Here is a 22,386-nt window from a genome sequence, read left to right as displayed (position 1 = left end):
AGCCCTGCCAGCATTTAAACAAGGCGCCGCCGCCTCATTGGTCAGGAGCTCTCGCTCACCCATTGGCCTTGCAGTGACGTGGCAGCCGCTTTCTACTCACCCATTGGCGCTCTGGCGAGGTGGTTCCGGGAGCTGCCAATTGGTGGAGGCGAGATATTTGAACCCAGCAAAAGCGGCAAGCCACTCAGAGTTTGTGAGCCGCTGCCACCCGACTGCTGTCGGGACCCTTGGCGTCTGGGAAGGCGGCGGGACCGGGCGGAGGGCAGCCGCCGGCCCGGTGCGGGCGTCCGCCATGGCGACGCGGCAGGCCGCTTCCAGCCCGGAGGAGGGCGGGCGGCGCCCGCGGGGGCATCCTGCGGCCGGGGCCGCGTCCCCGCCGGTGCTTCTGCTCCGCCACTTCTGCACGGTTCCCTTCCTCTGCTTCGGGGACGTCCGCGTGGGCGCGTCGCGGACGCGGTCTCTGGTGCTGCACAACCCGCACGGAGAGCCTCTGCAGGTGGAGCCGTCGCTGGTGCGCGCCGCCGCCCAGGGCTTCAGCGTCTCACCCAACCGCTGCGAGCTGAAGGTGGGTGCGGGGGGCGTGGCCCGTGGCTGGACCCCTTAGCGTGCTGCGGGGAACGTGGAAAACACCGGGTCGACCCCCAGGCTTGACCATGGGGCTTCTGCCCAGACGGGCCTGCGAGATGGTGGGACCCGACACCCAGGCAGCTCCCCGTTCTGATCCCGGGACGCCCCTTTGCACTGTGGAGCTGGGACTGAACCGGACCCCGGCACGCAGTGAGCTTTGGGCGTGGGAGCTGGCTGAAGGCGGCGAGGGGAGGAGGAAGGTGGGAGAGGGATTCCTCTGCAAAGGTGAGGCTGGGAGGGAGCGAGACCAGACACCGGGTCAACTCCGTGTTGATGGTTTTGGCGCTGTATGGTTTGTGTGAGTATATGGCGAAAGTGAACAATAACTTGATGGGATGATGGATCAAAGCGTGCGCACCTGCTGCCCGTAGAAGCGTTTCAGAATGTTTCTGTGAAGAAGACAGGCGTTTGTAATACACTTGTGGTCGGGGAGGCTCTAAGGATGGTACTCATTCTGTGTTTTGAGACTGGGAGAAGTACATTGATGAACGTTTTCCAGTTGCTTCCTCTTGGCCTTTTTAATGTGCATTTTAAATTTCCTCTGTTTGTCTAGACTCTGGACTGCATTTCTGTTTCGATAATGAACTGTTTGGCTTAGATAACCGCAGCAGAAACCCAAAAGCATCCTCAGGATAGTACTCAGTATGCATATATGATGTGCAGGCACACCTTTGTGTTTTACTTTTTTCTTTGCTGTTGCTGTTGTTTTAAAATGTTTAGTTCTGCTTTCATTCCTGTGTCCTTTTCACTGGGCTGTGGAAACAATTAGCTGAGGGGTGCTGCACAAATTGCCTCCTAACTAGTAAGGGGCTTCTTGGGGGGAGTTAATCTGAGGTTGGCTGGCCTTGTCATCCGGAGTCCCCACACTTCAGAAACCTTTGCCTCTCTTTGATGGACAACTGCCTGGATTTCTGTCCATAGAAACTTAGGTAGGACTTAGCTTTTTAAAGATAAGTTCTGGCTTATACAGGAAAAATATTGTTATTATTTTTAATCAGCTGTTTTAAAATCTGATTTTTACTTTTCAAGAAAAGTTTATCTTTCTCACTTAAGCAAGTGTTTTAAACTTGTCAAAGCACACACTTTACCACTAAGCTAGGTTCTCGGCCCCCACCAGTACATTTTGAAAGTCACTCAGTTAAAACAACGTGTAGATTATCAGTTCTTTTGCTTTTCTGGAATTAGTTTTCATTATCATTTGTAGTTTTAATTATATTTATAATTTTATTTTGTTGTGGAATTTTACTGATAGTGGCTTTTTTTTTCTTACAATGAACTACTATTGGAACATAGGGTAGGAAAATGATATTTAACCTTATTAGGGAGTGGTAAGTAACAGTTATCAATCTGTTTGAAGTAGTGCATTAAATTATTATATAATTATATCATCATAGTAATTTAAAATGTATTCTTCTGATTTCAGCCTAAAGAAAAAATTACTGTTTCTGTTACCTGGACACCACTGAAAGAAGGGCGAGTGAGGGAGGTTGTGACATTTCTTGTAAATGATTTTCTGAAGCACCAGGCTATATTACTAGGAAATGCAGAAGAGCATAGAAAGAAAAAGGTAATTTGTTTTAATCATTCTGTGACTTACTGGAAGGAAATGTTTGTTATGTAAAAATGACATTGATGAGAGGCATCATCAGACATGTATCACATTGCTTATTTAAAAGGAATAGAGAATGGCTTGCAACTTCTTTAGTGTATTTTATTTCTTTTTACAGAGAAGTCTTTGGAATACCAATAAGAAGATTCTGGCCTCTTCAAGACATACTAAAAGGACTTCCAAAAACCAAAATTTTAATGAATCATTTATTATTTCACAAAAAGTTGACCGAATTAGGAGCCCACTGCAGGCTTGTGAAAATCTGACTATGAGTGAATGCTGTTCTCCAACAGAAAACAATTCTTTATCCCTTGAAGAAAACAAAATACCCACTTCTTCTATTAGCCCTATTAAAGAATGCCAGAGTGACACTTGCTTGCCACAGTTTTTCTCCAGGTCTACTGCCTATTCATCTCTTCATGCATCTGAAAATGCACAACATTTAAAAGTACAAGATGCCAGTGTTTCAAAAGATTTTAATTTTAGTGAGGAAGTCACAAATGAGACTTTTTTAAATCCTGTTGGTGATCAAAGTGAAGGGGAGAGTAAATTTACTCTTGCCCCAAGCTGTTCTTCACCTTTGAATGTTACACAGAGCCAAATAAATTTTCTAAGTCCAGATTCTTTTGTAAAAAACAGTTGTGCATCTGATAACGGCCTAGGATTAAAAAGAAATGTCTCGTCAGATACATTTAGAACCGATCACTCAGACTCTCTGTGTTTGGAATCCCAAACTGTACATAAAGTTTATCAAACAATCTTAAGCCCAGATTCTTTTTTAAATGATAATTATGGACTTAAAAAAGGTCTAAAATCAGAATCAGTCAATCCCATTTCACCTCCAACACAATTTGTAAAGGATAACATGGTACGTATAGGTCAGCAAACATGTAAGTTAGCAGCAGTATCAAGTAAATCTCATCAGGATTGGAGAATAAATGAAGGATTGGCATATAACTCAGCGTGTCAACATTCAGAAACTCCCAAAGTCAGTTTTGAAAAACAAAGCCCTATAGAAATGAAGTCACATTACCATGGTTTTACAAAACAAAATTCTAATATTTCTGAGTTTCAAGATGCTTCTCTGTGTAACCAGAGTGAACAACCGAAGAGACGCCCAATTCTTTCAGCCACTGTAACCAAGAGGAAGCCCACTAATGCCAGAAAAAACCTACCTGAGATTGACAAACCAAACACAAAAAAATGCCTTAAGGATATAGTAGGTGAATGTGGAAAAGAAATGGGTGACTCAGAAGAGAAAGGCTTTCATTCTTATCTTCCAGTTGTGAAGCCAGTAATGAGTAAACGTCAGAGTTCTAAAAATGAGGTAACACCCTCAACCATCCTTTCCTCTGCTCCTAAAAGAAAGAGCAGTGGAATCATGGAAGACACAAGTGGAAAGCTGGCTGTTACAGAACATACAGAGGTGTGTGAAATTAAACGAATCCATTTTTCTCCTCTCAAATCTACACTATCAACTGTTGCAAGAACCAAAAGGAAAGAAGCACTTGCCTCAAGGCATATTAACAGCTCAGAGAAGTCAAGCCTGAGGAAGAAAACTGGTAAGTTGTCTATAACATCTTCAGTGAAAGTGGAGTTGAGGAATATATCCTCTCTTGCTTTGGTGAGTTTCCTGAATTAGGAAATCTGTTCATGATGGGCCTGTATTCATTGGTACTTTTAGCAGTTTGTTGATAGAAAAACAAGACATTGTGGTGCTCAGAAATAATTATAATCCTGCCTCAGTTTAAATTTGATATTTTGTACATGAATTTTTGCCTTGAATTTGAACCTCAAAAATATTGCATCCAAATGGCCTTGGGCCTCCTGGTGGGATCTTGTTTTGTCTGCTTTTCAGTTTCCAAAGTATTTTTTCTCTTTTCTTCTTCAACAAACAAATGGAAAACAACAACAAACAGCTGGAAACTCATTTTTCAGACTGTTCATTCCTATCTCTCCTTGGTGCAGTGAATAATTATTCTGAAAATGAACTTGTCTCATGTTAACTTTTTCCAATGACTAATCTGAAAAATTCAAAATTCTTGTAGAAGAATCTTGTAGTAACCTGGCTTTTTAGTTCCAGCATCTGTGGGTTCTGTTCTCCTAAAAGCTTCTCAGGTACAGGTTGACATCATCTCTGATTCCAGCATTTTTTTTTAACCAAACTCCACCATTTTTACACTTTTCTAACACTCACAATTCACCATTGTTTTCATCTTCCCACCTGAAATTTCTATCCTTTACTTAGCTTGAATTTCTTAATTCTCAGAATCACTTTATTTACCTGCCTTCCTACCCTGTCCTTCCCAGATAGATTCTAACAAACACCTCACCTTTGTCTAAGCTAATCTCACTTGTCTACTCTATGCCTGAACATTACCTGTGGGTCTTCATGACTTCTTACTGCTATTAAGTCCCTATTCATTTTTCAGCCTGAATTTTTCTGGCTGGAAATATTGATATTCCATGTTGTTATAAGTTACGTTGTCCCTGTCTTTCCTTCCGAGGCCCTCTTTCCTCCCACCATGTCAGATTACAGTAGCTACTATTTACTAAGCAGTTGTGTGTCAGAGTCAATTGTATGTGCTTTACTATGGCCTCCCTTCGTAGTGATAATGTTCTCATGAAGTTGATGTTGGCTTTACCTGTAGTTCAGTTTTACAGATGAGAAGGTAGGTACATTGAAAAGTTGGGTGGTTTTCCCAGAGTTCACAGTTAGCAGTGGAGTTGTGGTCCTACCGTATTGCAGTGTTGTGAACCTCATTTTCATTAAGGAAACAGAAGTACAGGTGATCCCCTCGTTAGGCTAGTTATTAGTTACTTTTCTGTTTGTGAGAAAATACCATGAGAAATGCAGCTTAGAAGCAAGAGTTTATCTAGGCTTAGAATTTAAGAGAGACAGTTCATAATGGCCTGGAAGATATGGTAGCACTCAGCTGGTAGAGGGAGCAGAGAGATTACTTACTTAACGGCAAATATAAAGCAAAGAGAAGGTGTGAACTGAAAGTGGGGCAAGGGCATAAACCTATGGCCCGCCCCCGTAATGTGCTTTCTCGGCTGAGTCTACACCTTCTAAAGATTCTAGGACCTCCCCAAACAATACCAACTGGGGATCAAGTGTTAAAATACATGCGCCTATGCAGAATAGTTTTTATTCAAACCACCAGATGGCACGTGTCCCCAGAAACCTATGATCATTGACTTAACATGCCTGTACAGTACTCAAAATTGATGGAGGTTCATCCAGTAGATAGGGGAGGAACTAGAAATTGCCAGTACATGCACCTTTCAGAACATATACCCTTTAATCCAAGGATAGCCCATAGGCAGAAAAATATACAAAGACGTACATAACTCAGAATATCAATTCTTCTACAGAAAAAAACTACAAGTACGTAACTCAGAGAATATTGATTCTTTTAGGTTTTGCCTAAGAAAAGCAGGAGACTGAAGCACAGCCTGCAGGGGTATGGTCGATGGTATCCAAATTGTAAATATAGTTGCTGCTTCTGAAATCACCTTGAATCATCTGTTTGCAAACTATTTAAAATTTTGAACCTCTCTCTTCCTGGAATATTTTTTGTTACTGTCACTAGTCTTCTTGCCTTCCTACAATCCTGGCTGTTGTCCCCTTGTAGGTGTTCTGGAAGCTTCTGATAAGAATACTTTTCATTTTCCTTTTATACCCTTATCACATGGCATAGTTCTGAATGCCAGCCGTGCGTATTCCTCCTCCTGTGCATGGTTGTCAGCATGGGCTCCTAATATGTAATCCTGTAGTCAATATGTCGTTTCAAGTTGACTCCAGCAGTGTCTTTCACTTGCTTTATAAAAAGCCAAATCCTTCTTACTTATTAAGACCTCGGTGAATAAGGCTGCGAAATTTGTCATTGTTTGGGACAAACACCTTGGAATTGTCCTTAACTATGGTTCTCTCCCATCCTTTCTATGTAAATTCCAAAACAGCTCTGATTCTAAATGTTTATATTTGAAAATGTTCCTAGAAGCAAATTCATTAGGCAGCAGAATTAACAGAAGTTGAGCTTTTAAAACTCGAAGTGAGAACGTGAATTGCCAAGAAACCAACAAATCTTAGTAAGATACATAGAGTAAGAAGACTAAACTATCTTAACTACTCCTGCAGAATCAAAGGCTGTCAGGCTAGGTAAATGGAGAACACACAGTGGCCACCCTTAAATGATGCCATGAGGAACAGCAGGAAATCACTTTGCTATCCTTTGTGAGGAGTTGTACCATTAATGACTATTCACGTTGGCACAGCAAAACTTGGAGGCTACTATGCAGTTCTAGCACATTTTCAAATATAAATAAATTGCACGTGCCTGTTAGTGATGTCACACTGCTTCACTGTTCATAGAGATACGCTCTAAACAAATATGTTCTTTGATTTTTTTTTTTTTAAGGAAATATCCAATTTGACCTACAAATTCATGAATAAATACACAAATGACGGTGAAATTTGGTTGCTCAAACCTGTTTATTTGAAGCAGTACCCACTAAGGCCTCTCTGCTAGATTTAGAGAGAGTTACAAATGTTTTGATTTTACAAGCTTGTGCAACTTTGACTACAAAATTGCTCTAAGCTCCAGTATACTAATTATATAAATCATGGATAATAATACTCTGATTTATTGTCATAATCTATCATGATAATTGTGTAAGACTTTGAATTTAATATTTCATGGTTCTGAACACAATATATTTAAATATTAGTCGCTGCTGTTATTAGTATTGTAGAACTCTCCCTTTTTGCAGTTCCTCACATGTAATCTTAGTTTCATCCTTACTGCTTCTTCATTGGTGGGCCATATTCCTTAAACGAATCTTGTTGAGTTCCTCTTCAGAAGGACTTTCTGAAGCCCTTTGGTCCTGATAAACGCTGACAACTGCCTAAGGACTGGAATCATGTGGTTCAGGGCTACAATTCCTTGTATGCAGTGTGGTCGGGAATTATGCACGCACTACACTGAGCTTCCATCAGGATGGCAGCTTCTGTAGCTCATTAAGTGTTTGCAGGCTGTACTTGCAGATGCTGTTCTTTAAGTAAACGAGGATGAGTGTTTTGTCCTCCGTATGTGTCTGGATGATGTGCGTGCCTAGTGCCTATAGAAGCCAGAGAGGACAGTGGATCCCTGGGAGCTGGAGTTACAGTGGTAGAGAGCCACCTTGTGGGATCTGAGAATTGAACCTGGGTCCTCTGGAAGAGCAGCAAGGGCTCTAGCCACAGCCTCATCAACCAGCTGTTGGCTGGTTGATTTCTGAAGTTCATGCATTAGCACCTAGAACATAGTCATTATTAGTTATCTCTTAAATGAATATGATTATGAAGAATTCAAATTTAATTTTCAAATATGTTAACTATTTGGAGAATTAATTTTATTTTTTAATTTTGTATTTTCTATGTTATTTTAGATTCATTAGTTTTAAAAACGCCTCTTTCTAAAACAAAGAAAAGGACACGACCCGTTGTTGGAATAGCACAGTCTCATCTGACCTTTATAAAACCATTAAAAGCAGGCAAGTGCTCATTGTATTTATCAAGCAATGGGATAACGGGAATAATGCATTTAGCCTTTGCTTTGACCATATATCACACTTCACAAGGTTACAGCTCTCGCCAGCAAGTAGTGAAAGCAAATATTGTTCGGTGTTTTAAAAATGATTTTGCTAAAGTACAAAAGTCCTCTTGGTCTCTTTTGAATAATTATTTAAAGGAAAATTTCTGATGCATTAATTATATCCTTAGCTATTCCTAGACACCCAATGCCATTTGCTGCAAAGAACATGTTCTATGACGAACGCTGGAAGGAAAAACAGGAGCAGGGCTTTACCTGGTGGCTCAATTATGTATTAACGCCTGACGACTTCAATGTGAAAACAAGCGTTTCTGAAGGTAAGCGTCCTCGAGTTACAAGTGCTGTGTTGTGCTCACTCATGTTTTACTAGCTCATTGTCCTAATTAAGGAGTATTCCGGAAAGTTATAATGAGGAACCAGGAAGCCGATTTGTGAGGCGTTTAAAAACATCCTAGTGTTTATTTTGCAGGAAGAAATGGGTGTGCACAGGGTAGAAAGAGTTGGAGGAATATCTTCTGGAGATGGAAACTCAACTTGAGTGTTGCCCTGGCATAGAAATTACAGGGGCAGTGTCAGGCTGAGAGGATAACCAATTAAGCTACTGTAGGCCTCCTTGTAAAGTGGTGGTTGCCTCACTGTGGTTGCACACAATATTGCTTCGCGTTTCTCAGACAGACATGTGGGATGTCTGCATTAAAGGAGTCTTTGAATTGTATTTCTGCCATTATGCTTCTTTTTCTTCAAAAAGAAGTATAGCCAAATTTTGAGTGCTTTTTTTCTTCCTTTTTTCCCTTAAAATAAAATGTGTTTTATAGAACCCCAGATACAGGAGGAGAGACAGCTGAATTGGCAAAGCGCTTGCTATGAAAACATGAGAACCTGGGTTCAGTTCCTGGGAGCCACACAAAAAGCAGCCAGGAACATTGCTGAGCCCTTGAAGACAGGCAGATCGCTGGGGCTCACTTGTGTGCTAACTTAGCCTAATTGGTCAGTTCCAGGCCAGCGGGAGACCGTCTCAAAAACAGTGATGAAGGCAGAGTGCACCTGAGGAGTGACACCCTGGATTCTCTTCTTGCCACCAACATCTGTACACACGTGCTCACACACATACATATAATAAGCACATGCATAAAATTCAAGTTAAATTATATTTCTTAGAAGCTTACCTTTTATTCCTAGAGATCTGAAAACAGAGAAACATGTTGGGAGGCCATCTGACTAGTCTTGAGTTAACAGCTAGTGTTTGATGTTCTGTGTGAGGTTAATGAGGAGAGGTTGCCATGGTGGCATCAAAGCCGCCTAGGGAACAGTGAGACCTGTCAGAGGGGAGCACTCAGAGGGGAGCATTCAGGATGCTTTTTAAGCGTCTCATGTGCATCCGGTTGCTGGGTTTAGCAAGGTGTAGAGATGATATGTAATCAGATGCACTGTCCTCTCGTTTTTATCCAGTGAACACTGCCACCCTTGTTCTGGGAATGGAAAACCAACATAAAATAAGTGTCCCAAAAGCCCCTACAAAAGATGAAGCGTCTCTCAGAGCTTACACAGCCAGCTGCAGGCTGAACAGACTACGTCGTACAGCTTGCTCCTTGTTTACATCTGAAAAAATGGTTAAAGCTATTAAAAAACTTGAAATTGAAATTGAACTCGGGCGGTTAATTGTTCGGAAAGATAGACACCTCTGGAAAGATATTGGTAAGATTATAGGACTCTCAGGAGTCGTTCTTTAAAAATACTGTGAAGATTTTGTGTTACTTTTTCGTGAGTTTTAGTCAAGGGTAATTGACAAAAATATATATATTTAAATGTGATGTAGTTACAGCTTGTGCAGTGAGTAATGGTACAGCTAAGTAACATCCACAGTTACCTTAGTGTGTATGGTTGTCTGTGTGTCTGTTGTGAGTATGAAGGGCATATAATATCAACTCAGTAATTTTCAGCTCTGCAGTATAGTTTTCCTGACCATGTCAACTACCATTCTTTGCTGTGGTTGCAATAATTTTAGATGACACAGGCAGGTGATATTGTATAGAATTTGTCTGTTTCCTTGGCTTATTTTACTTAATCTCCTTCACATCTTTAGAAAATGGCAAGATTTACCTTTCTTGAGGATAGATTAATATGCCTCTGTTGTGTATGTCTCTGTGTGTATCTGTGTCTGTCTGTCTGTCTGTGCTTCAGGGTGGCTTTGTCTGTACTTGGATGAAACAAGTACTTGTTTTATCTATTCATCTGTCATAGGCTCTGAGACTGGTTGCCCGTGTTGGCTGTCAGGAATGTTGGTGCAACAAATGTGTATTTACCTTATTCAGATGGCTTTTTTAGTTTCTTCCTGTACATCCATCTCCATGAGATACTGGTTTGTTTGCTGTGTAAAACTCACAAAAATAATTGTAATCATATGTTTAGGAAATATAACTCACTGTGTCTGTTTTCTACTGTAGATGTTTATTTATTAATTATAATTGATATTTATAGATATTCTGTGTAGAGATTTATTTACTGTCTTTTTTTAGTGATCCACACTTTTAACCTATGTTTCAGGACAACGCCAAAAAGTCCTGAATTGGCTCTTGTCATATAATCCTTTGTGGCTGCGAATTGGCCTGGAGGTAAGTTTTCAGGTTTGGAAACACCTCATTTAAAAAATTATATGCTTTCAGTAGAACACACTCTTTTATAAAATGGGGTCTTTGCTTAGGATAGTTAAGTCAGTTAATTGAATTGATTCATCATCCTCCATAAAATAAATATAAGACTAGTTAACAAATACTACTGGGTGAGTAAATCCTGCCCTTACAAGTTATTAGCATACTGTTTCAAAGTCATTTGCTTATGAATTCTATATGAAGTTTTTGACCTACTTTATTATCATTATCAACAATTATTATTTTTAGGTTTTTTTTGTTCTTTTTTTTTTTTTTTTTTTTTACTTCTTTATTGAAAGTGGATTCTCTTCCCATGCAGTATATCCCTGTTACAGTTTCTCCTCCCTTTACTCTTCCCATTTCCACCCTTCCTCTCCTCCCATCTAGATTTATTTACTTGCTGTCTCTCATTAGAAAAGAACAGGCTTCTTACAGGTAACAAATCATAACAATAATATAATATATTAAGATAAGACAAAAATAATCACATTGAAGTTGGACAAGGTGAACCAACAAAGGGAAAAGAGCCCAAGAACAGGCTAAAGAATCAGAGATCCATTGGTTCCCACACTGAGGAGTCTCATAAAAATACTAAAGTGAAAGCTATAGTATATGCACAGGACCTGATACAGACTCATGCAGGCCCTGTGCTTGCTGCTTCAGTCTCTTGAGTTCATGTGAGGTTTGCTCAGCTGATTTAGAGGACCTTGTTCTAGTGACAAAGCAGCAGAGTACAGAATGGTTACATTTGAGCAATGTGCCTATACCTTGAGAGAGAAAAATTGAAATGTAAAAGGGTTTTCTCAGAAGATGAGTAAGCTTATCTTTCTGCATTTTGGAATTTATTAGACACAGTAGACATGCTCACAGGTTACACACACAGTCAAAGGACATTACTTAGTAGCCATGTCACTTTTGTACTGCTTTTTGTTCCTTAGAAGACAGCAGTTTGCTTTCCTCCCATAGCTTCCTCCTCCTCTTTATGGTTGGTGTAACCCTGGCCTTGCTTTGCCTTCTTCTCTTTGCAGACAGTTTATGGAGAACTTATCCCTTTGGCAGACAACAGTGATGTCACAGGGCTGGCCATGTTCATTCTGAATCGCTTACTTTGGAATCCTGATATAGCAGCTGAATACAGACACCCCACTGTCCCCCTCCTGTTTCGAGATGGTGAGTATCTCTGCACACTGTGCGAGATGGCTTCTCGTCGTTCCTGTTACTTTAGATTTTACTAAATTCAATTTAAATAGGTCTCTGTTTTGATTAGCTTTGCTTTTTTTACCCTCAATTTCTCCCCCTCCATCGCTATTTATTCTTGTGATCCGCATGCATCCTCTCACCCCTGTAGGCTGTAAGTCCTGTGTGGACTCTATTTGTCTTAGTTTGCTGCTAACTATGCAGCACCTAGGATGATTCATTAAGTATCTGCTGAATGACACAAGCTAAATGTCATTGCTGTCACTGTGTTGTTTCTTCCATGGATTGGACATATTAAATGGTACACTCTAATTATTTGTTAATTATTATTTAACAAATAACAATTACTTGTTATTATTTGTTAGATATCCTTTTATTTTATAGAATATTTTAAGATAATTATTTGTTAGTTTCATACCTGTAAATTACTAAGAAAAAGTACATGGTGATTTAGGTGTACTTGCTACTAGACTTGCTAAATTATTATGATCATTGCCTTTCACAGATAAACTTACTTTTGTTTTGTTTTGTTCTGTTTGTACTTTAAGGTCACGAAGCAGCTTTGTCTAAGTTCACACTGAAAAAATTACTGTTGTTGGTCTGTTTCCTTGATCATGCTAAACTTTCCAGACTTATTGATCATGATCCTTGTCTGTTTTGTAAAGATGCTGAATTTAAGGTATCATTTCCATTTTCTATCTCATATTTTCCTTTCAGAACTTGTTCTTGCTTTGGTGGCATGTTTTCTATCATAAAACACCTCCATGTGAACATATTCTGAAGTGGAGTAGGAACGAGAGTTTATGTAGTGATTCCTTCTTTATTCCTTTTTCCTGTGCAGGACTCGATTTATCCATGAATATGTGTCTCATTTTTCTCTTTTTTGTTTTGTTTTGTTTTTCAAGACAGGGTTTCTCTCTGTAGCGCTAGCTATCCTGGAATCACTGTGTAAACCCAGGCTGGCCTTGAACTCACAAAGATCTGCCTGTCTCTGCCTCCCAAATGCTGGGATTAAAGGCATGAGCTACCATCTCCCGGCTTTCATTTTTGTCTTAAGTCATATCCTTTGACTTAAAATGCCTGGTTTTAGTTGAATGATAGTTTCCCATTCAGTTTTACTCTTAATTTTGACTTGAAAAAATGAACTAGGCTGTGCTGCTACAGAATTAATTTGAGAGGAAATTTTCTTTTTTATTTTAAGTCATATGTTATCAAATTAGCTTCTGTATTTAATTTGAACAATTTTACACAAGGTCTTAAATTAGAAATGTGAAACACATTTATAGCCAGATTCTTTATAATTCTGATATTATTTCTATAAGCACAGAATGGTTTTTATCAGAAATAAAGTGTATAATATTGAAACATTATACTTGCTTTCTGTTTGTAGGCTAGTAAAGAACTTCTTCTAGCCTTTTCACGAGATTTCCTAAGTGGTGAAGGCGACCTTTCTCGTCACCTTAGCTTATTGGGATTACCTGTGAGCCATGTTCAGACCCCTCTTGATGAATTTGATTTTGCTGTTACGAACCTTGCTGTGGACCTGCAATGTGGGGTGCGCCTTGTGTAAGTTTAAGTTAAAGATTTACTTGATGGGATAGGAGAGCAACAGAACCTATATATATATGGGCCCAGGGGTAGGACCATGCATGGAGATAGCCTAGAACCCCTGCACAGATGTAGTCCATGGCAGCAAAATTTCCAAGTGGGTACCCTAGTAAGGGGAACAGGCACTGTCTCTGGCATGAACTCAGTGGCTGGCTCTTTGATCACTTCCCCCTAAGGGGATACAGGATACAGAGGAGGACAATGTAGCCAATCCTGATGAGACCTGATAGGCTAGGGTCAGATGGATGGGGAAGAGGACCTCCCCTATCAGTGGACTAGGGAGGGAGGGCAGATTGGAAGGGGATGAGTGAGAGATCTACAGCTGGGATACAAAGTGAATAATTTGTAATAAATAAAAAATAATAATAATAAAACATCATTTTCTGTATTAATACTTAAATATTTTACAATACAATAAATTCAAATTTTTAAAAATGTTTAGTTTTCTCTTTGAGAAAAAGGATGTATCAGTCATGCCACACATCCTTATGTTCTCTGCTGCTATGGGAGTAGGGTCTATGAATGGGAACTCCTGTTGTCTCAGAAGAGGAGTCACAAAGAACATTAAACCGGTGTAACTTCTTGAGTACTTAATATTGCAATGGCTTCATAAACTCCTTATCTCTGCAGGCTGGTTTTAATAGTATTTGTCTATTATAAATTGGATTTCAAATTCTGATATATTTCTTTTAGGTAGGTAGTGATCTTCTATGGCTTGGAAACTGATAGAACATTTCAGCTTTCACCTTTCACCTTCTGTCATTACTTGCTAGTTATGTGACTGAGTTTACTAACTTCTCTAAGTCTTGGTTCCTTCTGTTAAAAAAAAAAAGCAGTTAATGCCTAATTATGGGATTTATTTGATGACTAAGAGAAACAAGTATTAGCTTGTTGTATACAAATGCCCAACATTTTCCTCCCAAACTTCTTCCTTCTTCATTATCTTCTGTTTTCCTGTTTGTTCTTATTTGTATGTGTCTTGTGTTTTTCTTTCTTATGTATTTGTAGAGCTCAAACCTCCAGACTTAAAATGAAAAATAATTCTGTTTGCTAATTTAAACAATGGAAACTTGAAAAGTTCCTGGGAGTCATTTTGTCTTTAATGTGTTTATAGTCTTGTGACTTTTATGGATAATAACTTTAATGAACTTTTTCTTGGACACTTTTATGTAGAAGTTTCATCAAAAATTTTCTTTCTGCTAGGCGAGCCATGGAACTTTTGACACAGAACTGGAGTTTATCCGAGAAACTTAGGATTCCTGCAATAAGTCGAGTTCAGAAGATGCACAATGTTGATATTGTTCTTCAGGTTCTCAAATCCCGAGGAGTTCAACTGACTGATGAACATGGTATAAACAGAATAGGAGTAAAACTACCATGCCGAACCTTGGCGTGAGCATGTATTGTGCTAACGGAATGCCTTTCACTTGTAGGAAACACTATCTTGTCTAAGGACATTGTGGACAGGCACAGAGAGAAAACACTGGGGCTGCTTTGGAAAATAGCATTTGCTTTTCAGGTACTTTATCTTTAGCCTACCTTTTTAAAAGTCAAATTTGAATGCTGTTTACTAAAATCATTTTCAATCAAAAAAAGACCAGCAATAGTCACTACCACTTTCTGATCTTTAATCTGTCCTAGGTCCTGTGATGATTGCTTCATGTTTTCTCATCTTCTTTTATGCTACCAAAAAGTAAATGTAGCTTCCTCCCTCAGAAAAGAACTTAAGCTAAAGTTTTCATCTAAGAAGAACCCAGGCTTAATGCAGACCCAAATTCTGTATTTTTAACCATTAAACATTTTTATCATTTATATGTCCCACTATTTGCCATTAAACAGTATAATTTTGTGCTAAATACACATTTTAGTTAGTTTTTGTTGGATTAAAAAAAAATCCTGTGTGTGTGTGTGTGTGTGTGTGTGTGTGTGTGTGTGTGTGTGTTTGTGGTGTATACATTTTTCTGTGTGTGAAGAGGCAAGAAGTCAATGGTGGGCTCTTTTCTTAGTTGCTGCCCACTTTATTTTTTGACACAAGATGATTTATTGAATTTACTGCTCACTGATTTGTCTAGACAGGCTGTCCGCAAGTCCCCAGAATCCTTTTGTTTCTGTTCACCTAGAATTGGGATCACAGATATGTGCTGCCATATCTGGTTTAGACATGGATGTGAAATCTGTGCTTAGGTCTTCTTAAGTGTGTAGTAGGCCCTTTATGTCCCCATGAAGACTCCTGCCCCTTTTGTTAACATTTCTGATTTTTTAAGTTTCTGTGGGCTAAAAATGAAATAGGAAAAACGTGAACATGTATTTAACTTTTTTTGTGCTTTTCAGGTGGATATTTCCCTTAATTTAGACCATTTAAAGGAAGAAATTGACTTTCTAAAACGCACGCACAGTATAAAGACAGCAATATCTGCACTGACATCCCATTCTCAAGCTGTTGCTAATAAGCAAAAAGACAAAAGGAACAGTGGGTCCTTTGAACACTATGGTAACAATGTGAAGCTATTGATGGATTGGGTAAATGCCGTTTGTGCCTTCTATAATATAAAGGTTAGTCTTTTTGTCTTTTTTTTTTTTTAAGGCCATTTTAAGCCTTAGCTAAAGTAGAAATGTATAATTTTTTTATTCCTTAAATATTTAGCATGTTTGCATACACACACATACTCTGCACATCCATTTTTAGCAGTTTCTCAACAGAATGATTATTATCTCATAGTCTGTATAACCTGTTATACAGCCTATAACCAGCTGAACAGTGCAATAATTTCTTTTATCACCAAGGAATATAAAAACCTTGAGAAAAGACAAATGTTGCGTGTCTTCTCTCCTATAATAACTGTAGATTTAAATATGTATATATGGCAATATATTCATAAATATATGCATGGATACAAAGACGTGTATTTGACACTAATCAGAAGGGGGCTGTGGAAAGGGGGTGATACAGTGATAGCAAGGGAGGAGGAATGACTGACTAGGCTTATAATGTGTGTCATTTTGTCCACAAAATTAAAGAGTAATTTTAATGGCAGATGCTACATAGAATTGGATATGGAAATTCTGACCTTACTTACAGTAATAACCAAAGAAACATCATGTAGAACAGAATAACAGGCCTTGATGGAGTCTTTATAATAATTTGATGATAACTTTCTATATGGTATGTTGTAGGTGACAATTAATATTTACTATTGGTTTATCTTTTATTAACGCTGCAGTTAATCCTAAACAGCTGTATAACCAAATCACCAAACAGAGACTATGATTTATTTAATTAACCTAGAACTCAATGCTGGGCAACAGTTACTCCATCCTAAATCTCCAAGCCCTCATAGTTTCCTAACATTTAGATTTCCCACATTATGTTTGCATTTATTGATATATCAGGTCCAGTCCATCTCTCCACGTCGTTGCAAGATCTCTCTGTTTCAGCTCTGCTCTCCCAGCTCTTGTCTGCCCCTCTCTCCTCCTCCTCTGCCTCCCACCTTCCTGTCCTCTGGCTCCTCCCTCTCTTCCTGCTTCCTTTCTATTGCTCAACATTGTGGCTAGTTGCTTTATTTTGGCATGTTTACACAAAGCTGAGACAGGTAATGCTTAGAATAAGTATCACAATGAAATGTCCAGAGGATTGAAACCATAGAGTAGGGGAAAGAAATCAGCATTTGAATGAACAAGGGTAAGGTGTATACATTTCAAAAGAACATTATACCAACAATGGTATGTACTTTTAAGTATAAATATTTTCCCACATACATATAACCCCCTTGATAAGGAATATTAAATAGATTAGTACAGATTGCATGTTACTAGGGATATGGTGAGTTGTTGCACCTCAAAGACATTGTTGCTGGAAACATTGTTAGCCGTATTGGTGGCCTACTATGTTTTAATCAGATCCTTCAGTCTCAAAGATGTGACAAATCATTACTTCTCGATTCAGTGAGTAGCTTGAAGCTTATTTCTGTTCCTGAGGTCAATGGTGGCAGCTTGTCTAGTGTTCACTACAAATGCTGAGGCTGAAGGGTGACATGCCTTCTTTCATCCACTCTTCCCATACCTTCCATGGTCTATATGTTTTTCATATTTTCTGCTTCTGTTTTCTTTTCTTTTTGTTGTCATTTAAAATCATCCTCAAATGTAGTACTGAACCACTGGTAGCGTTCCTAAGGGAAGCCTGTTGTGTTTCAGGTTAACTGCTTGTTAAAGAGGCTTCATTTTGCCATCTGTCCAAGTGCTGTTGGCCATGAGCATAATGTCACTTCATCCCTAAAACAAATAAACCATGCTCTTGGTTGATGAAAATGTTGAAAGTTAACTCATTAAGAGATGGGTGCGTGGTTTTTTTTTTGTTTTTTTTTTTTTAATTTGATATACATGAATGATGAGGATTGGCTATAATTCAGAGTTTTCCGAAGACTGCTGTATACATTACTGTGCACCTGGCTGTTTAACATACAGCTTTACGTTCTCAACAGTTGTAGAGGCCAGAAGTCTAGAAGGTGTTGGCCAGCCCATAGTCTCGTTAAAGGCCATTCTTCCCTGCCCTTCTTTTGTGTTCTGGTGCGGGGCAGCAATCCTGTTGGCTCTTTGGCTTGAAGCTGCATTAGTTCAGTGTTTGCCTTTGCCATCGCATAATATTCTGGGTTTCTAACCCTATCTCTCTGTTTTAAAAAGAAAGTCGTTCTGAGGTTCTGGGAAGGGTAGTCCTATTTTAGAGCTGCTAACCAGGCAAGGACAGTAATAGTGTTTTCAAGCCCTACCTCTGTATTTAGGAACTAAGAATTTCATTATAGCTATGGTGTTGATGCTGTCTGCATTAGCAGCTAGTATACGTTTAGCTTTTATGAGGAAAGAAAAGACTAAAACATGCTTATGTTAGTATCTGAGAGGAACTGATTGCTTCTCTGATGTTTGCACCCAGGTGGAAAATTTTACAGTGTCTTTCTCAGATGGCCGTGTGCTGTGCTATCTGATCCACCATTACCACCCATGCTATGTGCCTATCGATGCTATATGCCAGCGTACCACTCAGTCCGTGTCCTGTGCACAGACCGGTTCAGTGGTGTTGAACTCTTCATCCGAATCTGAAGGAAGCTGTCTGAATCTGTCTCTTGAAGCACTGGATCATGGTTAGTCCCTTTGGTTTAATTAAGTCTTCTGCTTCTTTGTCATGTCTGATTTTTGGCTACAGTCATCTCTTTGTCACTTGTATGTGTAATAGAAAACACTCCAGACGTATACAAAGAGCTTCTAGAAAATGAAAAGAAAAATTTTCACGTGGTGAGATCTGCAGCTAGAGATCTTGGAGGAATACCTGCTATGATTCACCATTCAGACATGTCAAATACAATTCCAGACGAAAAGGTCAGAGAATGATTTCTTCATAATCACTGTTTTGTTTTCTTTTATATTTTGGGACAGGGTTTGTCTGTGTAGTCCTGGCTGTCCTGGAATTTGCTCTGTAGACCAGGGTGGCTTTGAACTCAGAGGTCAGCCTGCCTCTGCCTCCAGCAGGCTAGAATTAAAAGGCATGCGCCACAACACCTGGCTACTATCGCTTTTTTTTTTTTTTTTTTCAGAAAATATTTATTGATTTTTTTTTTATTATTATTACTATTTATTCACTTTGTATCCCTGCTGCAGTCCCTCCCTCATCAAATCCCAATCCTACCCATCCTCCCTCTTTACCCCCTATACCCTTTCTCTAGTCCCCTGATAGGGGAGGTCCTCCTCCTCTTCTATCTGACCCTAGCCTATCAGGTCTCATCAGGACTGGCTGCATCATCTTCCTCTATGGCCTGGCAAGGCTGCACCTCCCAGGGGGAGGTGATCAAAGAGCCAGCCACTGAGTTCATGTCAGAGACAGCCCCTGTACCCCTTACTAGTGAGCCCACGTGGAATCTGAGCAGCCAATGGGCTTGCTTTGAACAGGTGGTTTATGTCCTCTCCGTGCATGGTCCTTGGTTGAAGTATTGGTCTTACTGCAGCTGAGAGGGTAATAGTAAGTCATGATTCCCTCCTGACTCTCTGCTTTCCTCTTTTTTGTTCTCCTTAGGTGGTTATTACCTACTTGTCATTTCTTTGTGCAAGGCTTCTGGATCTCCGTAAAGAAATAAGAGCTGCCCGACTTATCCAGGCAACATGGAGAAAATATAAACTAAAAAGAGACCTGAAACACCATCAGGTAATTGTGGAAAATGAGAACAGTATTTCACAGGATTCCAATGAATGTTCACAAATAGATGTAGTTGAGATAAAATTATTAATTACACGTAGTTTGGGGATGCAGAGATATCAATATAGTACACTGGTGTATCGTCCATCCTCTTTCTACCCGCCACACACCCTGCTCTAGGCCATAGATAACTTCTTGTGGACTTGTGAAGAATAAACTAGGAGTACTTGCCTCACCTCTCTCTTTTCCATTGCAGTCTACCCTGTCTGCAGAGATTGCTCTCTCAATGTCTCAGTCATGCTTTGAGTCGCTGTGCTCTAGCGCTGCTTGGGCTTGAGTGTTGGATCTTGCCATGATTCTGAGATCCAGTTATGTTGTCAGCCATGATGAGCCATCACAAAGGACTAATTTAAAAGAAACTTATACAGTTCTGGTTACATTTTATTAGTTAATCTGATCACTACTTCTTTGCTTCTGCTGGCTGTCTTCCCACTCCTACTGTGCTGATAGCATCCATATTTATCTTTCTGTTAGGAGCACTATATAGTATCCTCTAGGTCCTCACAGGCATTTCAGGAGCTGCTAGGCTGACAAGGATGATCCTGAGATGCCTCTTTCAGCTTTCAGATCTTTCTTTTATGCTATTGTTTTAATTAGTATAAACCTTCTATTGATAATAGTCTCTCATGCTCTGTGGAAACATTTACTGGGTCCTCTGAGATAAGTTCAGCCCTATCTATTAGTAGATACACTGTAAATTAAATTAAATCATAGAATATGGTCCATTTTAATGGCAGATGCTATGTAGAATGGAAATGGGTATGGAAATCCTGACCTTACTATATAATAATATTCAAAGAAATATCAAGTAGAAAGGAATAGCAGGCCTTGGTTGAGTCTTTATAATAATTTGTTAGGCTGATACTTTCTATATGACTGTTTTACAAAGAATAAAGTTTTAAAGTGATAATTCAATTTTTGTTTTCCTTTTTTTAAATTTCTCTCATTGAAGGAAAGAGATAAAGCTGCTAGAATTATTCAGTCAGTTGTTCTCAGTTTTCTAAGTAGACGAAGACTGCAAAAAAAAGTCAGGGCAGCTGAGGTCATTCAGAAATGGTGGAGAAGAGTCACTGCACAAAGGAAGTTGCTGATGCTGAAAAATGAAAAACTGGCCAAACTTCAAAGGAAATCAGCATTGCTTATTCAGGTATGATATCCTGGAATGATATTTAAGCCCACAATTTTTATGCCATTTTTTTAGCAAAGAAGGAAATATGCAATAGAATTTTGAGTGACCATATCTCAAGATTCTTTTTCTAATATTGTTGTCTATCAGTGTGTTAGGAGGGGATTGGTCCTGGAACCCTGTGCAGATACCCAGATCTGGAGGCATTTTCTTTTCTTTGTTGTTGTTGTTTTTCTTCTCCTCCTTCTTTTACTCCTCCTTTTCTTCTTCTTTTAACTACTTTATTTTTTATTCACTTTACATCCTGGTTGTAGCCCCATCGCACCTCGTCTCCCAGTCCCACCCTCTCTCCCTCCCTCCTGCTACCCTATTTCTGGAGGCATTTTCATATAACTTCTCTATATCCTCCCTTATACCTCAAATCCTCTAAAGCTTCTTCATAGGGCCTGGTACAGTGTAAGTTAGTATGGACTGTAGTCACATTGTATTGCTTAGGGAAAAAGACAAGGAAAGTGTTTACATGGTCAGTCCAGGCTTGCTCTGTTCCTCGGAAATTTTCCATCTGCCCTTAGTTTGAATTCAGGGACGTGAAACTCAGGATACAGGGGCTGACTGCCTAATTAACTAAGCACTTGAGCCCTCCTTGCTATCTGGGAATGCTCTCCTTTCATACAGTTAGAGCTTTATACCCCTTGCTGTCTTTGTTTTACATTACAGCTTAGTAATCTTTGACTCCTTGGGAAGTGTTGACATGCCAAGTTTTTCCACTCTCCTTTACTTTAAGTCATGGGAACTTCTTTTTCCTGAGAAAAGGGCACATTTTCCTTTCTAGCTCCTTTGCTTTGTCGCAGAAATCGTGCTTACCGCTGCCTAATATAATGCCTGTATTATTTTTCTTTTAAAAATAAAAAAGATTAAAAAAGTTCCATACATGGAAAACAATTAATTTTTATAATGAATTCTAACAGCATTTGTGAGGTGTTCTATTTAAGTTCGTTCTTCGTGTCAGTGAAGATGTACCCTATAAGTACATCTTTTAGAAAATAAAAATCACTCAGCTGCTAATGAGCTTAATAAATTGTCTCATTTTCAGTCCTTTTAAAAGTGAAATATTACACATGGGAAATGGCATGCAATAACATTACAGAGCCTGTGGTTTCTCAGAAAATGAATACCCATGTAATTGCTTCCTTTACTGAGAAATAGAATATGACTGGCCTCTTACAAGCTACTTCACAGTCAGTTCACTCTTCTACCGAGCCCCAGGTGACCATTGGCTCTTTTATACTAATCATCCCTTTTTCATAAATATCTCTTTAAAGCCATATAAATTAGTTGTGCCATTTTTCGAATTCAAATTTATATAAATTCTTTCATTTACTATCATTGCATCTGTGAGAATTATCAGTGCTTTGAGTAAGCTGTGGCTTAGTTTTCAGTTTGTTGATGGACCTTTGATAGTCCAGTTCTGAACTATTCTAATGTAAAGGCTATTTGAATGTGCCTCTTAGTGTGACCATGTCTTCATCCTGCTCAGTGCTTACTAGAAGTACAGCTTGAAAGGACCCATCTGCACAAGACACCTCAAGACCAAGTTCTCAGCACAAAAGGGATTTATTTGCCCTAGAGGGACAAAGAGCAAGGAGTAAGAAACAAAGACAGGAGGTGGAAGGAAACAAGGGAAAGAGGGAAGGGATATTTGTATTGGGGGCAGGATGGGGTTGGGGGGAAATTCG

At 39.3% G+C, this 22,386-nt stretch overlaps 1 protein-coding gene across 1 annotated transcript in view; it reads left to right on the top strand.

Moving 5' to 3' along the window:
- Nucleotides 1–292: 292 nt before the first annotated feature.
- Aspm (assembly factor for spindle microtubules) overlaps nucleotides 293–22,386 on the top strand; it is a 43,822-nt gene continuing 21,728 nt past the window's right edge. The window contains exons 1-17 of the mRNA XM_055624744.1: nucleotides 293–565; nucleotides 2,051–2,194; nucleotides 2,355–3,798; nucleotides 7,670–7,774; nucleotides 8,004–8,150; nucleotides 9,283–9,528; nucleotides 10,378–10,445; nucleotides 11,510–11,651; nucleotides 12,227–12,357; nucleotides 13,069–13,244; nucleotides 14,490–14,635; nucleotides 14,720–14,805; nucleotides 15,618–15,839; nucleotides 18,211–18,418; nucleotides 18,511–18,653; nucleotides 19,345–19,473; nucleotides 20,477–20,671. Of these exons, the coding sequence (XP_055480719.1) occupies nucleotides 293–565; nucleotides 2,051–2,194; nucleotides 2,355–3,798; nucleotides 7,670–7,774; nucleotides 8,004–8,150; nucleotides 9,283–9,528; nucleotides 10,378–10,445; nucleotides 11,510–11,651; nucleotides 12,227–12,357; nucleotides 13,069–13,244; nucleotides 14,490–14,635; nucleotides 14,720–14,805; nucleotides 15,618–15,839; nucleotides 18,211–18,418; nucleotides 18,511–18,653; nucleotides 19,345–19,473; nucleotides 20,477–20,671 (4,005 nt within the window). The remainder of the gene's footprint in view (nucleotides 566–2,050; nucleotides 2,195–2,354; nucleotides 3,799–7,669; nucleotides 7,775–8,003; nucleotides 8,151–9,282; nucleotides 9,529–10,377; nucleotides 10,446–11,509; nucleotides 11,652–12,226; nucleotides 12,358–13,068; nucleotides 13,245–14,489; nucleotides 14,636–14,719; nucleotides 14,806–15,617; nucleotides 15,840–18,210; nucleotides 18,419–18,510; nucleotides 18,654–19,344; nucleotides 19,474–20,476; nucleotides 20,672–22,386) is intronic.

The sequence above is a fragment of the Psammomys obesus genome, unplaced genomic scaffold (genome assembly GCF_907164565.1).
Source record: "Psammomys obesus unplaced genomic scaffold, mPsaObe1.curated_primary_1811, whole genome shotgun sequence".
Lineage (NCBI taxonomy): Eukaryota > Metazoa > Chordata > Mammalia > Rodentia > Muridae > Psammomys > Psammomys obesus.
The sequence above is the reverse complement of the archived record's forward strand: the minus strand, read 5'-3'. Positions and strand labels throughout refer to the sequence as shown.